Source organism: Triturus cristatus, chromosome 1_2 (genome assembly GCF_964204655.1).
Source record: "Triturus cristatus chromosome 1_2, aTriCri1.1, whole genome shotgun sequence".
NCBI lineage: Eukaryota > Metazoa > Chordata > Amphibia > Caudata > Salamandridae > Triturus > Triturus cristatus.
Window position 1 is genome coordinate 84,318,581 of NC_140580.1, and position 22,832 is coordinate 84,341,412.

At 41.7% G+C, this 22,832-nt stretch overlaps 1 protein-coding gene across 10 annotated transcripts in view; it reads right to left on the reverse strand.

The window, feature by feature from the left end:
- The window catches only part of LOC146866846 (scavenger receptor cysteine-rich domain-containing protein DMBT1-like), a 1,139,300-nt gene that overhangs the window by 36,842 nt on the left and 1,079,626 nt on the right, over window positions 1–22,832 (reverse strand). For all 10 annotated transcript variants that reach the window (XM_085602006.1, XM_085601995.1, XM_085601984.1 and 7 more), the window contains one exon: window positions 19,713–19,888. In XM_085602006.1, the coding sequence (XP_085458132.1) occupies window positions 19,713–19,888 (176 nt within the window). The remainder of the gene's footprint in view (window positions 1–19,712; window positions 19,889–22,832) is intronic.

The following is a 22,832-nucleotide window of genomic DNA, read 5'->3' on the forward strand; positions in this document are numbered from 1 at the left end:
AGGGAGGATGGTCTTGAACCAAATCCAAGAGTGGATCAATGATAACAACATTCTGTCACCCTTCCAAGCAGGTTATCGGAAATTAACCAGCACGGTGGACCAAGTCTTTTGCTTTGTCCAGCTCCATTGGAGGGTGGTGACATTGGGGAAGGGCAGTCTTTACGCAGCTTTTGTTGATTTAAGAGCTGCTTTCGACCTTGTTCCCCGCCACCGGTTGTGGGCAGTCCTTGAGAGGCTAGGTCTCCCCAAAGAAATTTTGACAATGGTTATGCGTTTGCATGAGTCCAACTATGCTAGGATTCAGTGGGGTGGGCAAGGTGAGGACACCCCTGAGTTCCCGGTTGAGCGTGGTGTGCGACAAGGTTGTACTATGGCACCCACGCTCTTCTCTCTTTATATCAATGGGATAGTTGATCTCATGCTTTCTGTCAATACCGATGCTCCAAGGTTGGCTGGTGTTTCCATCCCCATACTAATGTTTGCAGATGATACGCTTATCGTATCCAGAACATCTAATGGTCTGCAAAAAGCCCTCCGCCTGTTTGATGATTTCTGCCTTGACCACGGTCAGGAGGTCAATGTGGCAAAAACGAAATTTATGGCCTTCAACCCTCATAGTAGCTTCCGAGGGAAAAGAGTGTTCATGAATGGGCAACCTCTAGAAATGGTAACCAATTTTATGTATCTTGGTTTGCAAATCTCAAGTAGTAATAACTGGCGTAAGCATCTTGAAATGGCCTCCTTGCGATTTAAACAGCTAACTGGTGCCCTGAGTAGGGAATTTAGCAGGTCATTCACAAAACCAATAAGCCCGGTATTGCAAGTTTATGAAGCGAAGGCCCTAAACTCTGTCCTCTATGGGGCGGAGCTCTGGGGTTTTGATCAGCTGGCGACTTTGACCAGTGTGGAGCATACATTTTTTCGAAGTATAACTGGTCTTCCCCAGAGCACCCCTCTGATCCCACTTAGGTATGACCTGGGCAGGAGGTCCATTAAGGACATCGCAAGGCTCCGTCCGGTTTTATACTGGCGGAGGCTCTGGACTACTCCTGAACTTTCCCACTATGCTAATGGCCTTATGGACATTATAAAAACCGATGTCTTCCATAAAATTGAGTGGCTGAAGATCTTACATGCGTCTTTAAAAGACATGGGTATGGAAGGGATATGGAATGATCCAGCGACTGCACAGTTTCCATCAAAAAGTTCTCTCAAAATAGCATACTGGGAAAGAATAGATTCCCAGGTATTGAGTAGAGCTATAGGGATGTCTGGGAATTTTCTCGAGTTCAAAGACTCCCCTAGCCTTGAATTATACTGGGATCTGGTGACTAATGTGGGTGATAGGAAACTCTACTTTCAGTTTAGAGCTGGCTCCTTGCCTCTCAGATTTTTGACTGGAAGGTGGGCCAGGAACTCGGAATTGCAGTGCCCTGCATGCGGGGCTGCAATAGAAACAACCCCCCACTTCCTGTTTGCCTGCCCGGCATTTACCATCCCAAGGCGCGTCTGGCTTCCCCCCATGTGCAAGTCTCTCGGCACAAGGAGCTGCGCTGTGGCATTACGCATGCTGCGCACTAGCTCTTTAACAATAGTTTCTGTCGCATTGGCAAAATATTTGGGCTGGGCATGGGCATTGCGGAGAAAAACAATTAAGCGTACCCTTGATGGGCTTTAATGAATTCTGTGTCTGAGTTTTCCCTTTTAACCCTTGAACTAGGGATTATTTAAAAGTGTTTTCTATTACTACATGTCAGTCCATTGAAGTGTTTAATGTTTTTTTAAATGTATTTTAATATATTTATTGAAATCTATGTTTTATGTACTATGTTTGTGTCTTTTATGATTGTTTTAAATCGAATAAAGACTGATAAAGAAGGAAATTCTAATACTGAACTGGAAGTCATTGAAAATTGTTCTCAGAGGTCAAACTTACATCTAGTCAGTGTGCTGAAGAAATTAGAAAAAATATGGAAACACCATGGGCAGTTTCTAAATTGATCTCAACTTATGTTCTGACAGAACATCAAACGGATATATCAAGTGCAAGAGCTCACAGAGTTTCATTTTTCCCACCAAAAGAGGGGACTAAACCTCAGAGCATCCTGGTTAATTTTCAAGATTTCAGAATTTGAGAAAAAGGTTTACTAAAGGCATCAATGAGGACAATGACTTTCTCTTTCAAAGTGTTTTCTGATGTTGGCTATGAGACTTTCTGGCATCAATGGAAATTAAAGCAAATGATGGAAAAACTAAACACAACTGTGATTAAACACAGATTATTCCACTTACAGAATTGAAGGTACTCGGGCCTGGGCACTTTCACACATTCTCTGATATATCTGAAGTGGAATCATTTTTTACTACAATAGGAAATTTTAAGAAATGGTGGGTACTCTGGGTTGCTACTGGTGCAAATGATCTCACCAATTAGATACCTGATAAGGGTGGGCTTAGCTTGTGGGTCCAGGGTGCATCAAAGGGGTCACATCAGTTCATCAGGGAGGGCAAGGATTGGGGAAGGGTGGGATTTATGACACCGGGGAAAAATTAGGTAACTAAATTTTGGGCACAGCTAAGATAACACCATTGGCATAGCAAATAGGTCTCGCCTTTGGGACCTTATAAGTGTTTAACCATGCAACAGTTAATGTTGTTGCACCAAGGATATTGTGCTGCATAATTAAATACCTATAAGGTCCCAAAAGCGATACCTATTGGCTATGCCAAATGCTTGTTTTTTCCATGCCACGTCTTCTCCCTCCCTCATATGAATCATAATTTACGTTCACGCATTTTAAAATTCACGTTAGGTTGTAGCCTAATTTTCTGAGTGCCACAGCTTCACCCAAAGATTCAAGGGGATGATGGAAAAGGTCTTCGCTGACTCAACTGAATACCAAAGGCACTTTATTACATATTTTAATTAATTGTTTTTTACTCACTGATATTCATTCGTTAAAAACATGTTTAACACCTTTTTTTAATATGGCACTTTGACACACAGGATGGCTTTATAATTAATTTATATGCTATTTGTAGGTGTGTCAATAGATCTATAACGATTTATGGATGCTGTTACCAGCAGCATTAATGAACAAGAGTAAAGTCTATTAGGTTGTGATGTTTTCAATTTATCTTGAATAGATTGTAATGTATCTATGTGTATTGTTTTGTTTTAAGGACATATTTGTCTAAGTAAACCTATATGCGATATTGACCTTAAGAAACTGTTTTTTGAATTAATGTTTGTAACTATTCCTGTGGAAAGGAGGGTTCTGTTATTGCCGGTCAAACTGCATTTAAATATATTTGTTGTTCCACTAAATCAAGTTTTAAATTTACATTCCAAACGGTAAAAATGTGTTGCACCACAAGAGTGTCTGTCTTCAGCTTTACCGTGTGTATTTCGCAGTATCACGAGGCGATCGCTGGGTTTTCTCAGACACTTCCCACTCCCCGAGTCCTGAGGGGTAGTGTCGAGGGACAGTTTAATTTGTGGTGCCTGCAGCTCGGTGGATGGGCTTTTCTCAATGTGTGAATACAGCATCAACACTGTGATTTTTACTGGAACTAATTTACGCAAAGTTCACGGGACGGTGCCAAGACTTAAAGATGCGGCACCACGTGGACATTTTCTTTCTAAAGGCAATGGGTCTTTGAAATCAGGTAAGTAGCGTCACTTTGTGCTCCAGCCTCCAGAGCCCTGTGTTTGTGCTCCAATGCCCCACACCTGAATCCAGTTTTTCGGCAGATAAGAAAGAAGATTCAATTTTAACTCTAGCCGGTCTTTTCACTTTATTGGCCTGGATTGGCGTTTTGAGTCATTTGGGTTTAGGCGCTATGTAAACAATACTAAAATTTAAACTATGTCCTGTACTGCAAAATCGTATGGACTTTCTCTTGTCACTCCTATTGGCCCGGGGGCGCTGTTCTCTTTCTAACCACCAGTCAAGGTGAGGGTGGGGGTTAGAACCCCTGCTGGCACCTTGTTAAAGCCCGCCTCTCTCACTCTGTCAGGAGCCATCTTTTGAAAAAGTAAAGCATCCAGGATAACGCTTTATTGCTGTAAATATGCCTGTCCCCGCAGATCAGTGTATAACCTGGCATTCATTGGCTCGAGAAGTAGGTCTACCCCGCCTTTCATGATGATGGGGAATGAAAGTTTCATAACATAACATTACGCCGTTCGGTTGGGTTATAAATAGCTCGGGTGAAGCAGGAAGAGAAACTGTGCCAGAGGGTGCACTCTGTGGTGTGAGGAACAAGGAGAACAAGAAATGGGCTCAGTACATGGGCCTGGCAGTCCCTCCCTTGGGTCCTTGTGCCTTATGTCACCTGGAAAGCCCAGTATATACATGGCAATTAAACCTGTTTTATGTAGTGCTTACTGACAGTGGTAGATTTGCAGTACTATTAATAACTCGAGTTGTTTCACACTTGCACAGCAATACAGAAAAGGCTATTGCAAAATCGGTTTGAGATTGGATGAGTGTCATTATTGTTAGTGTGGGACCGGTCACACTGACATAAAGGCGAGACAAGAATGTCACTAAAATCATTCCAACAATTTTGCACGAAGGAGTTACTCAGCTATGGAATGCACGAGCCCCTCAAGAAATTACAAGCGCCTTCTAATTAAAGCGGATGAGAGTGGCACGGTCGAGTGGCAAGGAAACCTGAGCCAAAACAGATGGCCCCAGCGTGCCGCTTCTGGCTCCCGAGAGCAAACGGTCTGAGAGTCACCTGGAAAGCATAGTATACACATGGCAATTAAAACCTGCTTTATGTAGTGCTTACTGACAGTCGTAGATTCGCAGCACTATAAATAACTCGAGTTGTTTCACACTTGCACAGTAATACAGAAAAGGCTACTGCAAAATCGCTTTGAGATTGGATGAGTGTCATTATCGTTAGTGTGGGACCGGTCACACTCAAATGAAGGCGAGACAAGAACGACACTAAAATCATTCCAAAATGTGTTGCGCGAAGGAGTTACTCAGCAGGAAACCTGAGCCAAAACAGATGGCCCCTGCGCGACGCTGCTGGCTCCCGAGAGCAAATCGCTATGGGAGTAAACATTTCCCATAAAGTTGGGACATCCACACACCTTTGGCCAATTGCGTGCTAAAGTCAGACGCAAAGGCCAATAGCGTGTGAGCACAACATGCACGAGCCTCTACAAAAGCTGAAGTGATTCCACGAGGCCAATTTCTAGAGCAGCACATGCGCGCTGCCCTAGGATCGACCTAAAAAAAGTGTTTAGGGACAGCCTTAGAAGTAGTCACAATGCTAAGTCAGGTTTATCATTTATATTTGACTAGGAAAACTCCTCTCTGCAGGGTATAAAGAGATCCCTTTAAAAAAAGAAATCAAACATTGAAAAACAAATAAAATAGTAAGGTTATAGATTATTAACTACAATGCGGATTGAAAAATAATAAACACTTCCATGTTGTTGCAACAATTTAAGCCAGCCATTATTCTCATACAGGGGGTGCATTTCTTTGCAGGTAAGGAAAAAAGATACACTGAAATACCCTTAGATTCTAAATTGCTTTTTATCTGCAACTGCTCCACATAGAGGGACTGCTATTATAATTAATGGGAAATTTGATATAAGCTGTCTCACTCCTATCACAGATAAGGAGAGTTTTTGGATCAGTTTACTGGTTAATAATAAAACAATTAAGTTAGAATACAGTAGCCTATAACGGTCCAATACAGGATACTACCCAACATGGACGGTCTTTGGAATAGGAATTATGAAGGTTACCCAGTGTTTGCATCATAGGTGGGGCTTTTAATTATTTGCTTTCTAATCCCAACCATCGCCAACACAACAAGAAAAGGAAAAGAAAGTCAATTAATTTTGTACCTGATTAGGGGTACTTGAAATATGGACACATTGAGTCCACACAGTAAAATATATACTTATTTTTCTAAGATATTAAGCTTGGCTTATAGAATTTAATTTTTTTTAGTCCCTTTATCACGCCCAGAGATCTCCATACAATATCGCACTAGCACGTATTCAGACCATTCTATTGTAATAATGAACCTTGCGATCGATTGCCCCGGAGAACCTAATAGATGGGTAACGAATAGGAACTTGTTAACAACTGATGAAAGCATAAAGACATTGAAAATTGACATCTAATATCACTACACACAAAATGAAAGCTCCACAGAGATAGCAATGATCTGGGAAGTTTTCAAGGCCACATTTAAAGGTGTGTATATTTCATTATCTTCTTATCATGAAGAGAGAGAGAGGGTGAATCTGCAGGAAATCCACTGCTGCTAAGGCATAGAAAAATTATTTAAAAGATAAGTTGGAACAAAAGTTGGTGCAAAGCAGAGGAAATATTAAGATAATTTTCCTGGAGAAAGAGATTGTGAACAATTACACTTTTCATTGTCAGGTTTATGATAATAGTGAAAGGTTCTCCTCTCCTCTTGGCCTGGTTATCAAAATAAAGGAAAGAAACGCAAGCTAAGATGTCCTGATACCAATAGCATACCTAGAGATTTCTGAGAAATTAAGACCATTTTTGTGGATTGTTACACTGCACTTACAAAGAAAGCTGGAGAATTTGAAGCTAGATTCTTTAGCAATAAATAAACTTTCTACAAGAACAATCTCTCCTCTTTTTGAATCCTGAGGCTGCAAATCTTTTAGTATATCTGATATCAGAGGAAGAAATAAGGGAGGCAATTTAACATAGCCTGGTTCAAAGACTCATGAAGAAGACAGTTTTGGGGCAGTACTCTATTTGTCAATTAACTAATAAATCCTTTAAATATTTTATACTATTCAAAAGTAAATAAAGGTAATTAATCAATTTCCTTGAAAAAGGAAAAATGGAAACAAAACTAGCTTCATACTGACTGATAACATTGCTTAACATCATATAAAAGTATTATAAAAATATAAACTAATGGGGGCGTGGCTTGGCGCCTGCGGATGATGGCGGCGCTCCGGTGAGGCTCCGGGGCGGTGTTCGGAGACATGCCGGTTCCTGCCCTGGTCTCCTGACGATGACCGACTGACGAAGTGTCGGAATATGCCCTGACCCCACACGTCACCGCCGAATGTATCTTGGAGACTTCGCGATGCCGCAACCGGCATTCGTAAGTCCTGTCAGGATTTACTCGGTTGCGGCCGCCATCTTGGGCTCACTGAGCGACGCGCACTATGAGGCGGTTGCTCCAACGTCAGCTTCAGCGCTCTGTCTGCATGCAATTGCACGTTCCTAATGGCTCTTAACTTGCCTGCTTTCCTGTTTCTTCACTTTCACACGGAGCATCAGCATTTTTGGACTGCCTACTCCTTCTAAAGCGCAAAGACGACGTTCCTTCATGGAGTGCTCTGGTTTTATATGTCTGCTTCTATGTCCTTTCTTCAGCCAGGACTTCATTAATGCCCCTTTCCTCTGATTTTATTCGTACGCAGCAATTTGTTTCATTACAGCACGCCAGGTGGCCCTCTGCTGTTGGCGCTCCGTCTCACTGCGGACTCTTGTGAGGTATGTGATGGGACTTTTCTTTTCATCCTTTTGTTCCTCTGATTGAGCTCATTCTGCATTACACAGTGAGTTGGTGCCACCCTTCTGCATTATAGCGCCGCATGGATAATATTTTGATCCTTTTACGGATGGCTTCCTCCACTTTTTTGTGTGCGTTTTGACAACTGTTTTCATCGCGGTGCTGTGAAGTTGGCTGCATTCCTTTCCTGAGGTATTCGGACGTCGTCGCACTCCTGCTGTGCTCTTTCTTTTGTTGCCTTTATTCTTGTTTCCTGTGACCTTCATTGTGTCAGCCATTCCACGGATTCGCCACATGGGCAGACTTAAGTCAGTGTCACGCTTGCCTCGTTCTACCAAATCTCAGCTTGTGAAGAATTCCAAGGTTTTCTCTGCTTTGTCGCAACTAGAAGATTCTCTTAACTCATCTGGCTCGGATACGCCAATGGATCCTTCCAGGAACCCGCAGGATACTTCTAAATCTAACACGAAAAGACTCAAGTCAAACTCTCTTTCACCTCCAAAGCATTCGGGGCCAGTATCTATGGAATTGTTGTTGGAAGAGATAAGGTCCTTACGTCCTTTTATGGAAGAGACTAATATTAAGCTCCAGGTCCTTACGGATAATTGGTCGCAAATGGAAACAAGGGTAACTTCAATTGAAAAATCTGTTCAGTCGTTCCAAGAGACATCCTCTGTGGTCTCCAACTTGAAATCCCAAGTATCTGATCTTCAACAACAAGTGGAGCAGCTGGAAAACAGAAACAGGCGCAATAACCTCCGTATTTATGGCCTGGTTGAAGGACTTGAGGGGTCTGACCCAATCACCTTCTTCAAGTCGTTCCTTCCCAAGCTCTAGCATCTGACGCAGGACAAGTCCCTCAACATTCAACGAGCTCACAGGCTGGGTCGACCACCTTCCTCTACTTCTTCATCTCAGAGGCCCAGAGGGGTCATCATCTACTTTTTGGAATATACTAACCTTTTAATGGTTTTAGCGGCGGCCAAATCCTTTCCGAATTTAACCTGGTCTGGCTCACCCCTGTTCTTCGCGCAGGACTATGCTAAGGCTACGGGCACTCGGCGAAAGGCTTTTCTGAATTTAAGAGCGGATCTGCGGGCGATGGGGGCGCGATACGGCCTCTATCACCCATGTTTATTCAAAGTTACTTATAATAACAAGACTACAACTTATGAAGATCCAGTGCGCTTACAAAGTTTCATCAATGCGCACAAATCATCTGCCATGGATGCCTCCGGACCATCATCCTCTGCTTATGGCTGACTAGTGTTTCTATAATTCTCCTATGGCTAATGCATTTTATGCTGTGTTTCTTTAGAAACTTTTTTCTTTTTTGGTTGTAGTTCACCTGAATTTTTCTGATTCTTCGAATGCCCTCGTTGCTGACTCTTTTATTGTTTAGGCATGTTGGTTGTTCCTTGTTTTTCTTGTTTAGTCATGGTTCCATCATGATTTCCTGATCTGTTTTAATCCTTTGTTCTCCTTTTTTTCGTCCTACAGGAGTTTGTCCTCGTGTTTGATGATGTCTCTCGACCCCTGCCTCGATGCTCCCCGGTCTGCTGCCTCACCCTTGTGGTTCCTTCCTCCCTCCACCCTTTCTCGTATCTTCCCTTCGTAGGTATGTTTTTTCCCTATTTCCTTATTTACCTTCCTGGTGCATCTGTTGGTTTTTCCTTTTTCCCTTCCCTTTTACCTTTTCTCTTATTTGTGTTATTGTTCACACACTTTCATGGTGATTTATTATCTCTGATCGGAATTCTTTGCCTCTGTGAGGATTGCATTCTCCTTTCTTCTTGGTACACTCATTTCTCAACTTTTCTCCCTCTTCTGGCTTCCTATTCCAGTGTCTCTATTATTCTCTTATACTCTCCGTTTTATGTTAATGCTTTTGCTCCTATCTCTTGTGAGAATTGCATTCCCTGTCCTTCTGGCTCCATTTTTCTCTCTACTTCTTCCTCATTTCTGGTCTTCTGGGTCATTCCAGACACTGTCGCATTTTATTCTCCCTCTCTTGCTACGGTTCACACTTGTGATCACTTGTTTTCTTTCTTTTACTTCAACATGTTTCCACTAGTTTTTCTTTTTTTCTTTCTGTCCTCTCTAATTTTCATGGGTTTTTCTTTTACTGGCTCTGTTATTCACATTTTTTGTAGATAAGATACTGTCATGTCGTTGAATATATTGTCATGGAATGTGAAGGGTATTAATTCTCCGATTAAGCGTCAACGGATTTTGTCGCACCTTGCCAAACTGAATGTTGATATTGCATTCCTCCAAGAAACGCATTTAACTGAGGTTGAATCAGTTAAGCTTAAACGTGGTTGGGTGGGTGAACTGTTTTATTCACAAGGTGATGGCAAACGCAATGGTGTAGCAGTCCTTTGTCGCAAGTCTCTTCCCTTCCAGGTCCTTACCCATGAATCGGATGCTTCTGGTCGATGGGTTTACGCCAAGTTATCGCTCAGAGGTGTCCCAGTCTCTCTTCTCAATGTTTATGGTCCTACCATGGGTGAACCTTCTTTTTGGGCTGATTTCTCTCCACTTTTAACTAAATTTATGGACCATAACTTTATTTTGGCGGGGGATTGTAATCAACCTCTCGATCCTTTTATCGATAGGGTGTCCACAGCCCCCTATATTCCCAACAAGCCCCACAAGCTGTTTAGCCATGCTATTTCACAGCATAAACTAGTAGATTCCTGGCGCCTTTGCAATCCAAAGTTGCGGGAGTACACTTTTTATTCTCCCTGTCACCATTCCAAGTCACGACTTGACTACATCTTTGTTTCTCACAACCTCGCTCAATCACTCTTACACTCTGAGATAGGCCCGATATTGCTCTCTGACCATGCTCCTGTTCTTACAAGTGTTGATGTATTCCCTAACAATGTTGGCCCCAGGAGATGGCGTTTCAACAATTCCCTCCTTGCAGACCCCAAATTTACAGCCACCTTTACTTCCTTTTTTGATGAATTTTTCCTCCTTAATGCTGACGATACTCTCCCTGACCACACTATTTGGGATGCTTTTAAAGCAGCAGCACGTGACTTTATTATTAGTTACGTTGCGAACAAACGTAAGAACGCCCGAAGGTTCACTAAAAATCTCCTTTCTGACATTAAAACACTGGAACATGCGTATTTTACTTCTCACTCTGCTGACAGCCTGACAGCTCTTATCGCAGCAAAAATGAAGTTTAATGAGAAATCTACGGAGGATGCCTCCTTGTACCTGTTGAAGTCTACTGCTAAATTTTATGGGGGTAGGAACAAGGCAGGAAAGCTCCTAGCTAATTATTTGAAGATTAAGCATAATAAGTTAAATATTGAATCTGTTTATGACTCTGATGATAATTTAAAACACATGGATGTTGATATTCTCGCTGAATTTTCACGTTTTTACGAAACTCTGTATACCTCCGAAACTCAGTCTACTCCCAGTTCCCTTGCTTGTTTCTTCTCTACCATTCACACACCAGCTGATTTCCCTCTAGATCTCTCCTCTTTAGAATCGGACGTCACACAACAGGAATTACTTCATGCATTGCAACATCTCAAACCCAACAAAGCTCCTGGTCCTGACGGCTTCACCGTCGAATTCTACCTTCATTTTTCTAAATTGTTGATTCCACGACTTCATTCTCTTCCCCATACTTTTATTTCCCGCGGTGCCTCCTCAGGGACGTTTTCGGATGCCCATATTTGCCTCATACCTAAACCTGGGAAGGATGCACACTACTGCAAAAATTATAGGCCCATATCCCTAGTCAATATTGACTACAAACTCTTCGCTAAAACATTAGCGATCCGATTGGACCACCTTCTCCCCGATCTTTTAGGTGAGGAGCAATCTGGGTTTGTTAAGGGCCGACATATTACGGACAACACTCGACTTTTATTCAACATCCTGTCAAAATCCTCCCGTTGCCAGCACTCACTTGCAGCGATTGCCCTTGATGCCGAAAAGGCTTTTGACCGGGTTGAGTGGCGCTATCTCTTTCACACTCTCACTTGGTTTAGTTTTGGCCCTAGATTTATTTCTTTAGTTTCCCTGTTATATTCCCATCCTAGAGCGGCAGTATTTGCGAATGGTCAAATCTCCTCCTACTTCGACCTAGGCAGAGGCGTTCGCCAGGGTTGCACTCTGTCCCCTTTTCTTTTTAACCTTGCTTTGGAGCCTTTTCTGTCCAGGCTGCGTCAAAATCCTGCCATCCATGGTTTTCAGATTCCAGACTCGCATATTAAACTCGCTGCTTATGCAGATGATATTTTACTCTTTCTTTCCAACCCTGCATAATCCATCCCTGCTTTTATGACTGAAGTCAGAACTTTTTCCTCTATCTCTGGGTATAAACTTAATCATGATAAATGTGAGATCCTTCCCCTGACCAAATTTACTTTCAAGCAGGAATTTATTGACTCTCGGTTTGCTTGGTGTCCTTCCCACATTAAATATCTGGGTCTATACATTACCCCCTCAATTTCAGACACTATTTCTTTATGTATGTCCAAGTGCGCACAAAAGATTGCAGATCTCACAGCAAGGTGGCATCCTTTATACCTTTCCTGGTGGGGCCGTCTTGACACTATTAAAATGATGATTTCTCCTATTGTTCTATACATACTTTCCAATATCCCAGTCCCCATCCCAACAAAATTCTTTACAAAGATTAATTCAGCGCTATCCTCGTTTTTATGGAACTTCAAAAAACCCAGAATGTCTCTTGCTAGACTCATCCGTCCTGCCTCTGAAGGTGGTGTCAACTTTCCTGACTTCCCTGCATACCAGAAGGCCTTTTTATTGTGTCAAGCTTCCCTCTGGTTACAAGATCCCACTTCGCCCTGCCCTCTGTGGCTTAAGGTTGAACGTTCTCTCCTCTCCCCGTTCTCTTTCGCAGAATATCTTGCTTTTTCCCGTAAACCCTCTTTGATTCCTACTTCCATTCACAAGTATACTCTTAAGCTTTTACTGTCGGCTGCTCCTGGCCCTCCTATGATCGTTACTGATTTCCTTTCTTCCACTATCTGGCATAATAAATATCTCCTAATTGGTCGCAAGCCCTTTTATTGGAAATCTTGGAGAACCGGAGGTTTGATTTGGATTTCGCAGCTTTTCTCTGGTTCCACCTTTGTTTCTTTTACTGATCTCTGTTCTTCCTTTGGCTTACCCCAATCCTTTTTCTCCAAATATCTTCTACTTAAGGCTGCTGTCCTGGAGATGCATGAGCGACTTTCGGGTTCTCCTTCTCCCCCTATTTCTCATACCCCTATTTTTCGACTTCACTCCCTCCTCCGTACTGCCCCTAAAGCGTCTCTTATCTATAAATACCTTCACACACCTGAGTCACTCAGACCTAAATCCAAGGTTGAACTTCAATGGGAAAATGACCTCGGGATAGATTGGCCGATATTTTTATGGGATAAAATCTGGACAAAATTGCGTAAAACTTCTAGAGCGGCTTCGTTGACACAATCCCTATTTTTTATCTACAACAGATTACTCCATACTCCTTCTACACTCCATAAGCGATTTCCTACTACCCCGGACAAATGCTGGTCGTGTGATGCTCCCAATGCTACCTTACTTCACATGATATTTCTTTGCAAACATGTACATGATTTTTGGCTACAGGTGTGGGCTCAAGTCAATGTTATTTTTCATACTTGTATTCCTTTTTCTCTTACTCACCTTTTCCTGGGCAGTTTATCCACTAGCTGGAATAATGTAGATATGTCTGCTCGCATTGTTGATTTGTTATTGGCTGTTGCTTTTCAGCAGATTACTGTTAATTGGAAAAATGCATCCAATATTTCTTTCAAAGCGTGGTGGTATAATGTCTGTCATAACCATAGACTTGATAATGCCTTTGTCTTTCCTGTTCAATTAGCAGCTAAACGTGCAGACTTGTGGCTCCCCATTACGCTATATTTAGATAATTGTGCTGCTCGCTCCTCCCTTCCATCGCCTGCTCAACAAGAAGTTCCCAAACCTCCATGATACCCTTTTCACGTTCAGAATTTTTCATCTTGCTGTTCTATTTTCATGCTCTTGTAATTAGACGTTTAGTCATGATTGATATAATTTCTTTGTTTCTTTTCAATGCCCATGTTCATTGCTGTGTTGTGTACTTTCTCTTACATATCGCATTTTTGTAATCCCCTTCCCCCCCCTTTTTTTTTTTTTTGTTCTACCCCCTCCCCCTCTCCCCCTCCTTCCTAATTGATATTCTGTATTGCATTTTCCTTTTCATTGTCTAATAAAAATCTTTTAAACTTAAAAAAATATAAACTAATCACTTTAATAAAATAATCAGCAAAATTATCAAAAAAAGGAAAAAATGGCACTGTTCTAGTTCAAACATTGAGTGTCAGCACTCATAATCTTTCTGAGTTTATTGACTTACTGGAGATAATAGCATCACGTTTACTAGATGTGGAAAAAGCTTTCAACGACATGAGTTGTAAATTTCTATTAAAATCATAGAAAAATGTATGATTTCTGTGAAACTCAGGAGGACAACGGTCAATCTCTATCAGGGCGCTATTGAGCAAGTCATAATCAATAAACAGAGAGCAGGAACTGTATTTGTTAGTTGAGGCACCTAAAAGGCTGCCCCCTGTTCCCTCTTCTTGTTGCTATTTTTATTGAACATTTAGCACAATATATTATATTAGCCCTCACAGATTTGTCCACGACTTTCCTTCTTGGGGCTTAGAGGGCCCTAAGATTAATCTGTATGAGGATAATGTATGTGGATATTGTAACTCTTTTTTATCTCAATAGATAAGTAATATTGAAACAGCTCTTCAAATCATAACATGCTATACCTCACTGGAGGTACAGAATTAATGACTCAAAGACTGAATCTCTCTTATGTAACACTTCTCCAGGAATTTTATCATCGAAGCTAAAGGCAAACTACAATCAAGACCCTAACAGGTATTTTAGGGTTTATAACATGAACCAAGCCATAGCTGCTTATTCCGTAAACTACATACCTTTTATGGATAAAATGTCTCAGCTGTTTTTGGAATGAAAATCTCTTCTGCTGTCATTTATTGAAAGAATCGTGCTGATTAATATGTCTGTACTAATGTCGTGCTTCAAGGTATCCAAGACACTGATTTCAGATGCCAAACCCACAATTTACTGAATACTTTTTTGTATCTGTACTCCAAAGGATTTACGAGTTTCCTCCTCCTGCAAAAGATGATCTTCCATGAGAGATCTTAACCTCCCAAATTTGAAATAAATAATGATTGTCACTTGATCTGATAAGATTGGTGGAGTAATTGGCTCATTAAAATTAATCAAAGGAGAGATCAAACAAAAAATTGTATAATTGCAACTAACATATATATGTATAACCAGCACCTTGGAGTGAAGCTTCCACCATATGTTAATTAGGCCCTCTTCTATAGGACAACACAGCACTATCCCTTATTAATCCTTAATAGCCCATTAAAAATATCAGTTGCCCCCTAAAGAGATCCAGGACTAGCCATCTATCCTTTTTATCTTTTCTCTCTTGATCGTTGTCCCAGTGTCTTCTTTCCTCAATACAACTGACACTCCTCTGACAGAGACCCCTGCATCCAAGAATCTCCCCTCTTGCACCAATGAATATTTTGTAAAGAATCTTGATGTCCTTAAAGTAAATGGGTTTCTTGCCTGAGTCAGATCTCTTGTTTAGTACCCTTCAAATGTTGCATGCTCTTACTTCTCTTTAGAATTGCATTTAAACTGATATTATTTTTGAAATCCCTTTGTTATACTTTCCATTTTCTGTTGTGTGTTTGACTCATATTGTTGTCCCCCTTTTGGACCAAATGCTTTATTTTTCTGCCCCCCCCCCCCACACACTTCAGGGTGCTCAAGGCCCCCCTCCTGATTTTCCACACCCTATCCCCTTCAATGCCTCATATAGTGAGACAGTGTTCTGGAAAATAAGAGCATGTTTTCCCCCCTCTGATTCCCTTAATTTATTGACATTAGCATTGCTGCAGAAAGATGATTCTATGTAAGTGGACAACTCACAGCCACCCGGCAAAACCATCAGTGAACATAAAGAAACATAGTTGTAATGAGCTCATGCTATTTGAAGGATAAAAGAAAAAGTTACTACCACTCTTCTAGGGGTGGGCGGAATTTGCGAAATCCACTTTCGCAAATTATCGCGAAAATGTTAAAAATTATCTCAAACACGCAGAAATATCGCGATGATGCGGAAGTTTTTTTCCCGCATGTTCGCGAGATTTTCTGCATGGTTGCGGCTCGCCAACTTACCCATGTGGTTGCTTGCGGGCGCGGCCATCTTGTTTTCAGTTGTCTCGCGGTGCATGATCACGAGAAGAAAGACGTGATCGCGCGACGCATGATGTCACTGCGGGCGCGAACTGTCGCGAGACAGCGCAAATGGCTAAAAACAATACAACATCTCATGGAGAACGCGACCGGATCAAGAAAACTTGTCGGCGAACGCAGGGATTCAGGTAAGGCGATCGCGCGCGCGCGAGAATGTATTATTTTACAGCGCGAGCAAGAAACAAATTATCGCCAAGCTGCGGAATGCGGAAATTTTGACATTTTCGCGCTTTCCGCGGAACGCGAAAATGTCAAATTATCGCAATTTCCGCGAACGGAACGAAATTTTCGCCCAGGCCTACTCTCTTCTCTTCATGACCAGTAACAAAATAACTTCATTTTCAAATGTGAGACCCACACCTATCTATTCAGTCAGCCAATATTTTGATATGCTTTGTTTTTCTGTCCTCACTCCCTCTTATCACTGGGTAATCCTCATGAAAGCCATTTCCCCCAGGTTCATGCTCCTTAAATAGAAACAATAGTCCATTTAAGGTATAAACCTTTTTCTCATTGCACCTTCCGCAAATAAGCTCAAGGCATTCCACTCTCACCATTCTGTCACAGCACAGCATTCCTCTTAAAAAATCTTGGACTTCTGATACATCTTTAAAAATGTAAAACCCAACCTCCCATAAAGTCCCTAGGTTATATTGTTGTGATCTCTTGCCTTGTGCCTCTGCTGTTTTATAATGAAGAATTAATCCTTTCTTCTTAATATCTGCACTAACTCTGAGGTACAGAAATATTTGGAACACAAATTCTGAGGGTGTTTTAGCAACATAGAATCTATCAAGGACTTTTTCCTTAACTTTGAAGCCTTAGAACTAGCACTAACTATTCTATTTAGTCCTTGTTTCTGAGTCTTCTGCAGTAGGATTCTCTGGCCTCAGATGACTTTTTTTTCGTAATCTTGCAGTATTCTTTGGCAGTGTCAAAATAAATTCCTCCAGGTTTGAGTTAGACTCTCTTCCTTTGGAAATGCCAATAAAATGAAGGGTTAGCCCTGCATGATCTATTTTTCAGATCTTCTGTTTTCATCTGCAGTTTTCTCTAGGCAGAATCCAATTCCTTTTTCCTTACCACACATTCTGCTTGTAAAATACCATTTTCAGCTCTGGCCACCTCGGTTGGAAATTCTCCCAGTTTTACATCCATAGCCTCTAATTTATCTTTAATCCAACAAGCCATTTACGAAGATCTTGAGTCTAGTTTGTGTGTTTATCCTCCAACTAGATTTTTTCTAGAATATCTGTCAGATTAGCTGATGTAAAGGATGTTGTTTTATTTGCATCTTTGATACTGGACCGCATCATCACCGAGCAGTCAATAGAATGGAGCTCCCCCCTCTTTGCTAACTTCATCTACTATGAGACGGCATTCAACTAAGTGGACAGAGAGACCCTTTGCAAACTATCCCATCACTAAGGTGTGTCAGGCAAACTCTTAAGAATCATAAGGAACTCTTCCGAGTGAAAGACCTGCATGATAGTGAGGACCAGCGTCTGCCAGCGTTGCTTGCTCTCACGTTTTTCTTCCTGATGGCCATAAACTGGATCAGGAAGAAATCCCCAGCAGGGAGAAGAAATAGAATCCAGTGGACACCTTATACACAGCTCGTTAATCTGGACTCAGCAGACGGCCTGGCCATACTCTCCAATACCCATCAGAAGATTAAGACCAACATAGTGGCAGCCACATCAGCACAACTTGGCCTCAACATCCACAGAGGAAAAACCAAGATCCCGAAGGCTAACGTGGCCAGCACAGCTGCAGTCACTCTTGCATGCGGTATTACTGGAATAGGTTGAGGCCTTCACCTACCTGGGCAGTGTCAGAGACAAACAGAGCTGCACAGACATTGACGTAAAAGAAGATCTGGAGCTCCAAGGACCTAACACTGAAAACCAAGTTCAGGCTTTTTAACCCCAACGTAAAATCGCTCATTCTCTGCGGAACAACAACTTGGTGAACAACAGTGATCACCACCAACAAAGACCAGACCTTCATCAACACCTATCTGAGGAAAATCCTCCAAATCTGCTGGACAACATCATGAGCAACAATGACATATGGCAGTAGACATCCCTAATCTCTAGCAATGAAGAAATCTTGAAAAGACGCTCGGGATGGGTAGGTCATACCCTCCATAAGCCCATGTCAAATACAATCATGCAAGTCCTGACCTGGAGCCCTCAGAAGAAAAGGAAAAGAGGAAGACGAAGAAACACCTGGCGCTGAGACCTTGACGATGACTGCAAAGAGTCAGATGGAAGAAAAGTCAAAGACAGAGATGACTGAAGAGTCCTGGTACCCACAAGGGGTTGCTAAGAGTAACCTGCCTAATTAATATTCATTCTGGAGGTAGTTGTGTGACCCCCTGTGGCAGGAGATTTTGCGATCTGACTAATTAGGACTTGTGTCGTATTGCGCTGCAAAAGGTCCTTGTTGGTTCACCCTGCTTTAGTTGTGTACATCATCATTCCCACCACACTTAGTTTATCCAAGTGCCAGTGGGGGTGTCAGACACTCACTTGTTCTCTCACTATGTGCGAGATATCATTTATTTAATTACTATACTACAAAATTCAAAGGAGGAGGGTTTAAAATTGAGCATTCAGGTAAGGCAGGCCCTGCAGTTGTCAATGTTTTACCACTTATAAGGCCAGTGTTTTTGCCAGTTTTGCAGGGTCTCGCTTGATGATACCAGAGGCTAGTTTCTTTGAGCATGCCTGTCTATTGAGAACCCTTAGTTACTGCTACTTCAAGTCTAGTTCTCTCACTGACTTTAGTTGTCAAGTTTCAAGCTAATATTCAGTTGCATTTCTGACTTGTTGTCTTCTTTTGTTACTTTAGAGAGACCGAAATTACAACTCTGAGCAATTTCGTATTCATAGCATCCACTCCAAACTATTACTGCCAGTAGCTATTTTATTTTCACTTGGACTGGATATGCTCGCCTCATTTTTTCCTACTTTAAATTGTACACAGTAAAGATTGGAGAGAGAGGTCACTTTTGCCCTTCCTATATCTTGCAATGCTAAGAATTGTGAAAACTCCTGTTGAGCCATACCTAGTAGTGGGACCATTCAATGTAAGGTCAAAAGAAACAGGCAAAGGGTTTAGGATAGTCTTGCTCACAAGTAGATAAATAAAGTAGGGATTAGGAAGAAATATTTAAAGATAACATTATATGTTTCTGATTCTCAGAAATTCTGACTCATGCAGGCAAATGATGATGAACTGTTGGCAACAAAATTCCCAAGCATAGAATATCAGACAATGACCAGACACTCTCTCTCTGCTTCTCCTATTCCCCTTTGCCCTGCTTGGGTGGTGGTTAGCTCACATGCTTCCAGTAATAGTAATTTGGGACAAGCAAAAGAGGTCCTGGTGGATGAATATTGTTCCCACAGGACTCATTCAACAACCAACAGAATATTGCCAACATTGTATTTCTAGCATTTGAGTCTGGGTGCAAATTGTGACTACATTTTGCGACCATTCTTTTCAAGCATCATACCCTGTCAGTGTAATAGTGAATATACAAATAATGCTTGAGCACATGAAGACTTTCATGAGAGAGAACAAAAAGATCTGGAAAGTGGCTTATTTGTGATAACAAAAAACCACATGTACTCCTCAAAACATACTGCACACAGGAAAAATTACATTATTCACACCATATATCACAGGTTTTTAAGGGCATCATCTCACACTCAGCAAAGTCTGCTAGTATCGAGCATTCCATGTCAGCGCGTCTCACCGTCTCCCATGTAGACAGACGTTTCTGGTCTCACCTGTTTAACTGTTCCACAGCTGCTGTACGAGATGTTGAATATCACATGATCGTATGTGACCTGAGGCAAACAGTTGGGGTAATTCAAAGACACATCCCCTGGAGAATAACCCAGCGACCGCAGATAGGCCATTGGAATCGCAGCTTGCATAAAATCAGCAGAACACGTGAGAGACACTGTATATAGGAAAAATTGAGGTTTTAGCATGCCACATAGACACAAGGAACAACAGCAGTTATAGTGCAATTAATGGTAGAGAGATAAATGAGCTCTCAGTGCAAAGGTGTATCATAATAGGTTACCACTGTCATTGTCTTGCTCAGTAAGGTTAACAGAGATCCTGAAGCAGAACGGTTACAGGAAAATTATGAGATCCATGATTGGACAGGTGCCTCATAAGGTCTGTGGGCTTGGAGCAGATAAGGTCACAGTGTGCACCAATTCTAAGTTCTTTAAGGTATGGAGGTAACTAAAACCTGCATTGACAGAGCCAGCAGTTCCGGGTGTCTTCATTAATTGATTTTGTATGGGTGGTTCTGCAGACTGATGAATGCAAGACTGAGTTAAAGGATGGGTAGGTGAGTGTATGAAGGAACAGATGAGTGAATTAATACATGGATGAAAGAGTTTGGATGAATGAACATATGAGTGAGTGTGTGACAGACAAGTGTAATTTCCTGCAAAACCAGTGATAAAATATTAAGTCCTTTAAGGCCCTAGTAAAGAGGGGCTCGATCATTGCGATCCCTGTGTGTCAGAATTACAAGTGGCGTGACGCTTATTGCACCAGCTAAACCTAGTTCAATTTCAGCAGGTCAAACCTGTTCGAATTTAACATGGTGAAAATACCTGGTAATTACAAGGACATGCAGATGTTGGTGTGGTATATACAACAATCACATGATATCCCCTATTACAGGGGACAAAACGTGCAATGGGTGCTATTTACCAAACCCAATAAATTCTGCCCCCTGCAGTGCTCAACTTTATCAGATGCTATAATTATCCCAGTAAACAATGGGTCACTCATAGAGAGATGCTTCTGTGACCCATGCAGATTTCCAGCTTACTAATACTATTACTTGTTGGAGCAATGGTGAAATCATCAATTGTAGGAAAATGCTCTGCCTATGGAGTAGAAGCTTGCTATGCATAGTTTCAGGAGCAAATCACCTCATTAAGATAACACTTACAGGAACTAACAGGACCTTTCAGAAGGCCTTTGGTGAATCAAGCCTTAACGTCCTAAGAACTCCCCCCAAGTGCTGGCAACATTAGGTGTAGAGTTGAGGAAAAGGGGGCTAACCACTTACAAATGTTGGTACTTTTGACTTGCCATTCACTGGTGGACTGACTGGGGCCAACCACCAGTGGCATTCCAGTGAAAGTGAGTCTTTGCTGGGCTGAAAAAAGAGGTTTTCCCTGCTTGGAGGTTCTCTGCAGGAACAAATCCATTTCGGTGAGAAATTATCCAACCCCATGAATCCCTCTTCAGATGCAGCCTTCCACCTTCTCCCACTGCAAAAATCTGATTTCTATTTCAAAAATCGAATCCCAACGTAGAATCCTTGATCAGGCGATGGTGCTGAAAGTATCTGACTGATGCAACCACTGCCCTGAGCAGGACATTTGACTTTTCCAGCTCAGAGCTTCCAAAATCAATGGCTTCACCAGGACCTCACTCAATGCCTATCCAACTTTGGTGAGACTTTCCTAGATACGGCCTGCTGCTTGCCCCACTGAGCGATTATAACTTCCATTTTGCAGTCCAAGTCCGTAGGTAAAATCCTTGACTGGGCTGTTCCACTTGGTGTATCTAACCTTGGGATCCATCCTAGTCATCCTCAAAGTGCGCCTAGGTTTAGTTTACTATGACCATAGGCTATCACTGGCAAATATCGATTTTTGATGCTGCTTGCACTTAAACTTTAAAAATTAATTTGTCCGTTTACTCCTAATTGATTTTTATCATTTTGATTCCACTTTTCTATTTCCTTCTAAGATTTATATTTTTTGGTGTTTTGACTTTATTACTGTTTTGGTACTGCATAAATACTTTACACATAGCCCTAGGTTATGCCTGTCTGCTCTGTGTCATCGGTACCAGGTGGTTGAGCACAGGTTAAATTAGTGACTTTGGGGTTTACCCTGACAAGTTAGTTATTTTTCCTTGACATGGGTATACACCCACTCCAAAAAAAAATCCAATTTCTCAGATCTGGGTATGTTTAGAATCTTTATCATGAGGGTTAAGGAGGATGTAAATTTGTCCTGGAGACCATCTATGCAAAAAAAGGTTATGAATGCTTAAGTGCCCCAAACATAAACACGCATTTGCAATGCAATAGGTCTCGCATTTGCGAGACTTTGAGCTACTGGCATTGTAAATGACAAACCTTTTATCTATGTGTTGGTTTTGAAAACAGATAAATAAAAGGCATTGTCATTTACAATGCCAATAGCTTAAAATGTCACAAATGTGAGACCTATTGCATTGCAAATGTTTGTTTTGTTACTGGCGGCTGATTTTGCAGCACTGCCACAAAACCGGTCACCAGATAAAAAAAAAAAGCCTCCCACCCCTCCAGCCTCTCGTCCCATGCCCGGTATGGCCAGTCTGAACCTTGGTGCCAGGGCCTATTTGTTTCCACAGCCTAAACCTGGATGGGGTCTCAAAGGGGCTCTGGTGCTGGGGGTTCACAGAAGTTGTGCTGCTTATATGCAATATTTTTTTTTTTTAAAGTTCAACAGCATGCTTTTAAAAGACCACATCCCTGAACACAAACAGAGCAGCCATACACATTAAATAAAATAACATAAGACACATTAAATAAAATAACATAAGAAAAACAGCTGATTAAGACATTAAACGTCTGTAAAAGAAATGCACCTCTTTAATTTTCCCAACTTACTTGATGTTTATTTACAAGCGTGGAGTTCAGTGGCAGTCCAGGCTTCTCTTGCAGGCGGCTAATACCCATTTGCATGTAAAGGGCATTTCGCGACCCTCCGGTATTAGGATTAAAGTCTGAGGAGCGTTTTCATTTTTGAGATGCCAACCTGGAGACTCCTAGCTTTGAGACCAGAGGCCGACGCTGAGTGAATGTTTGGCATACCACA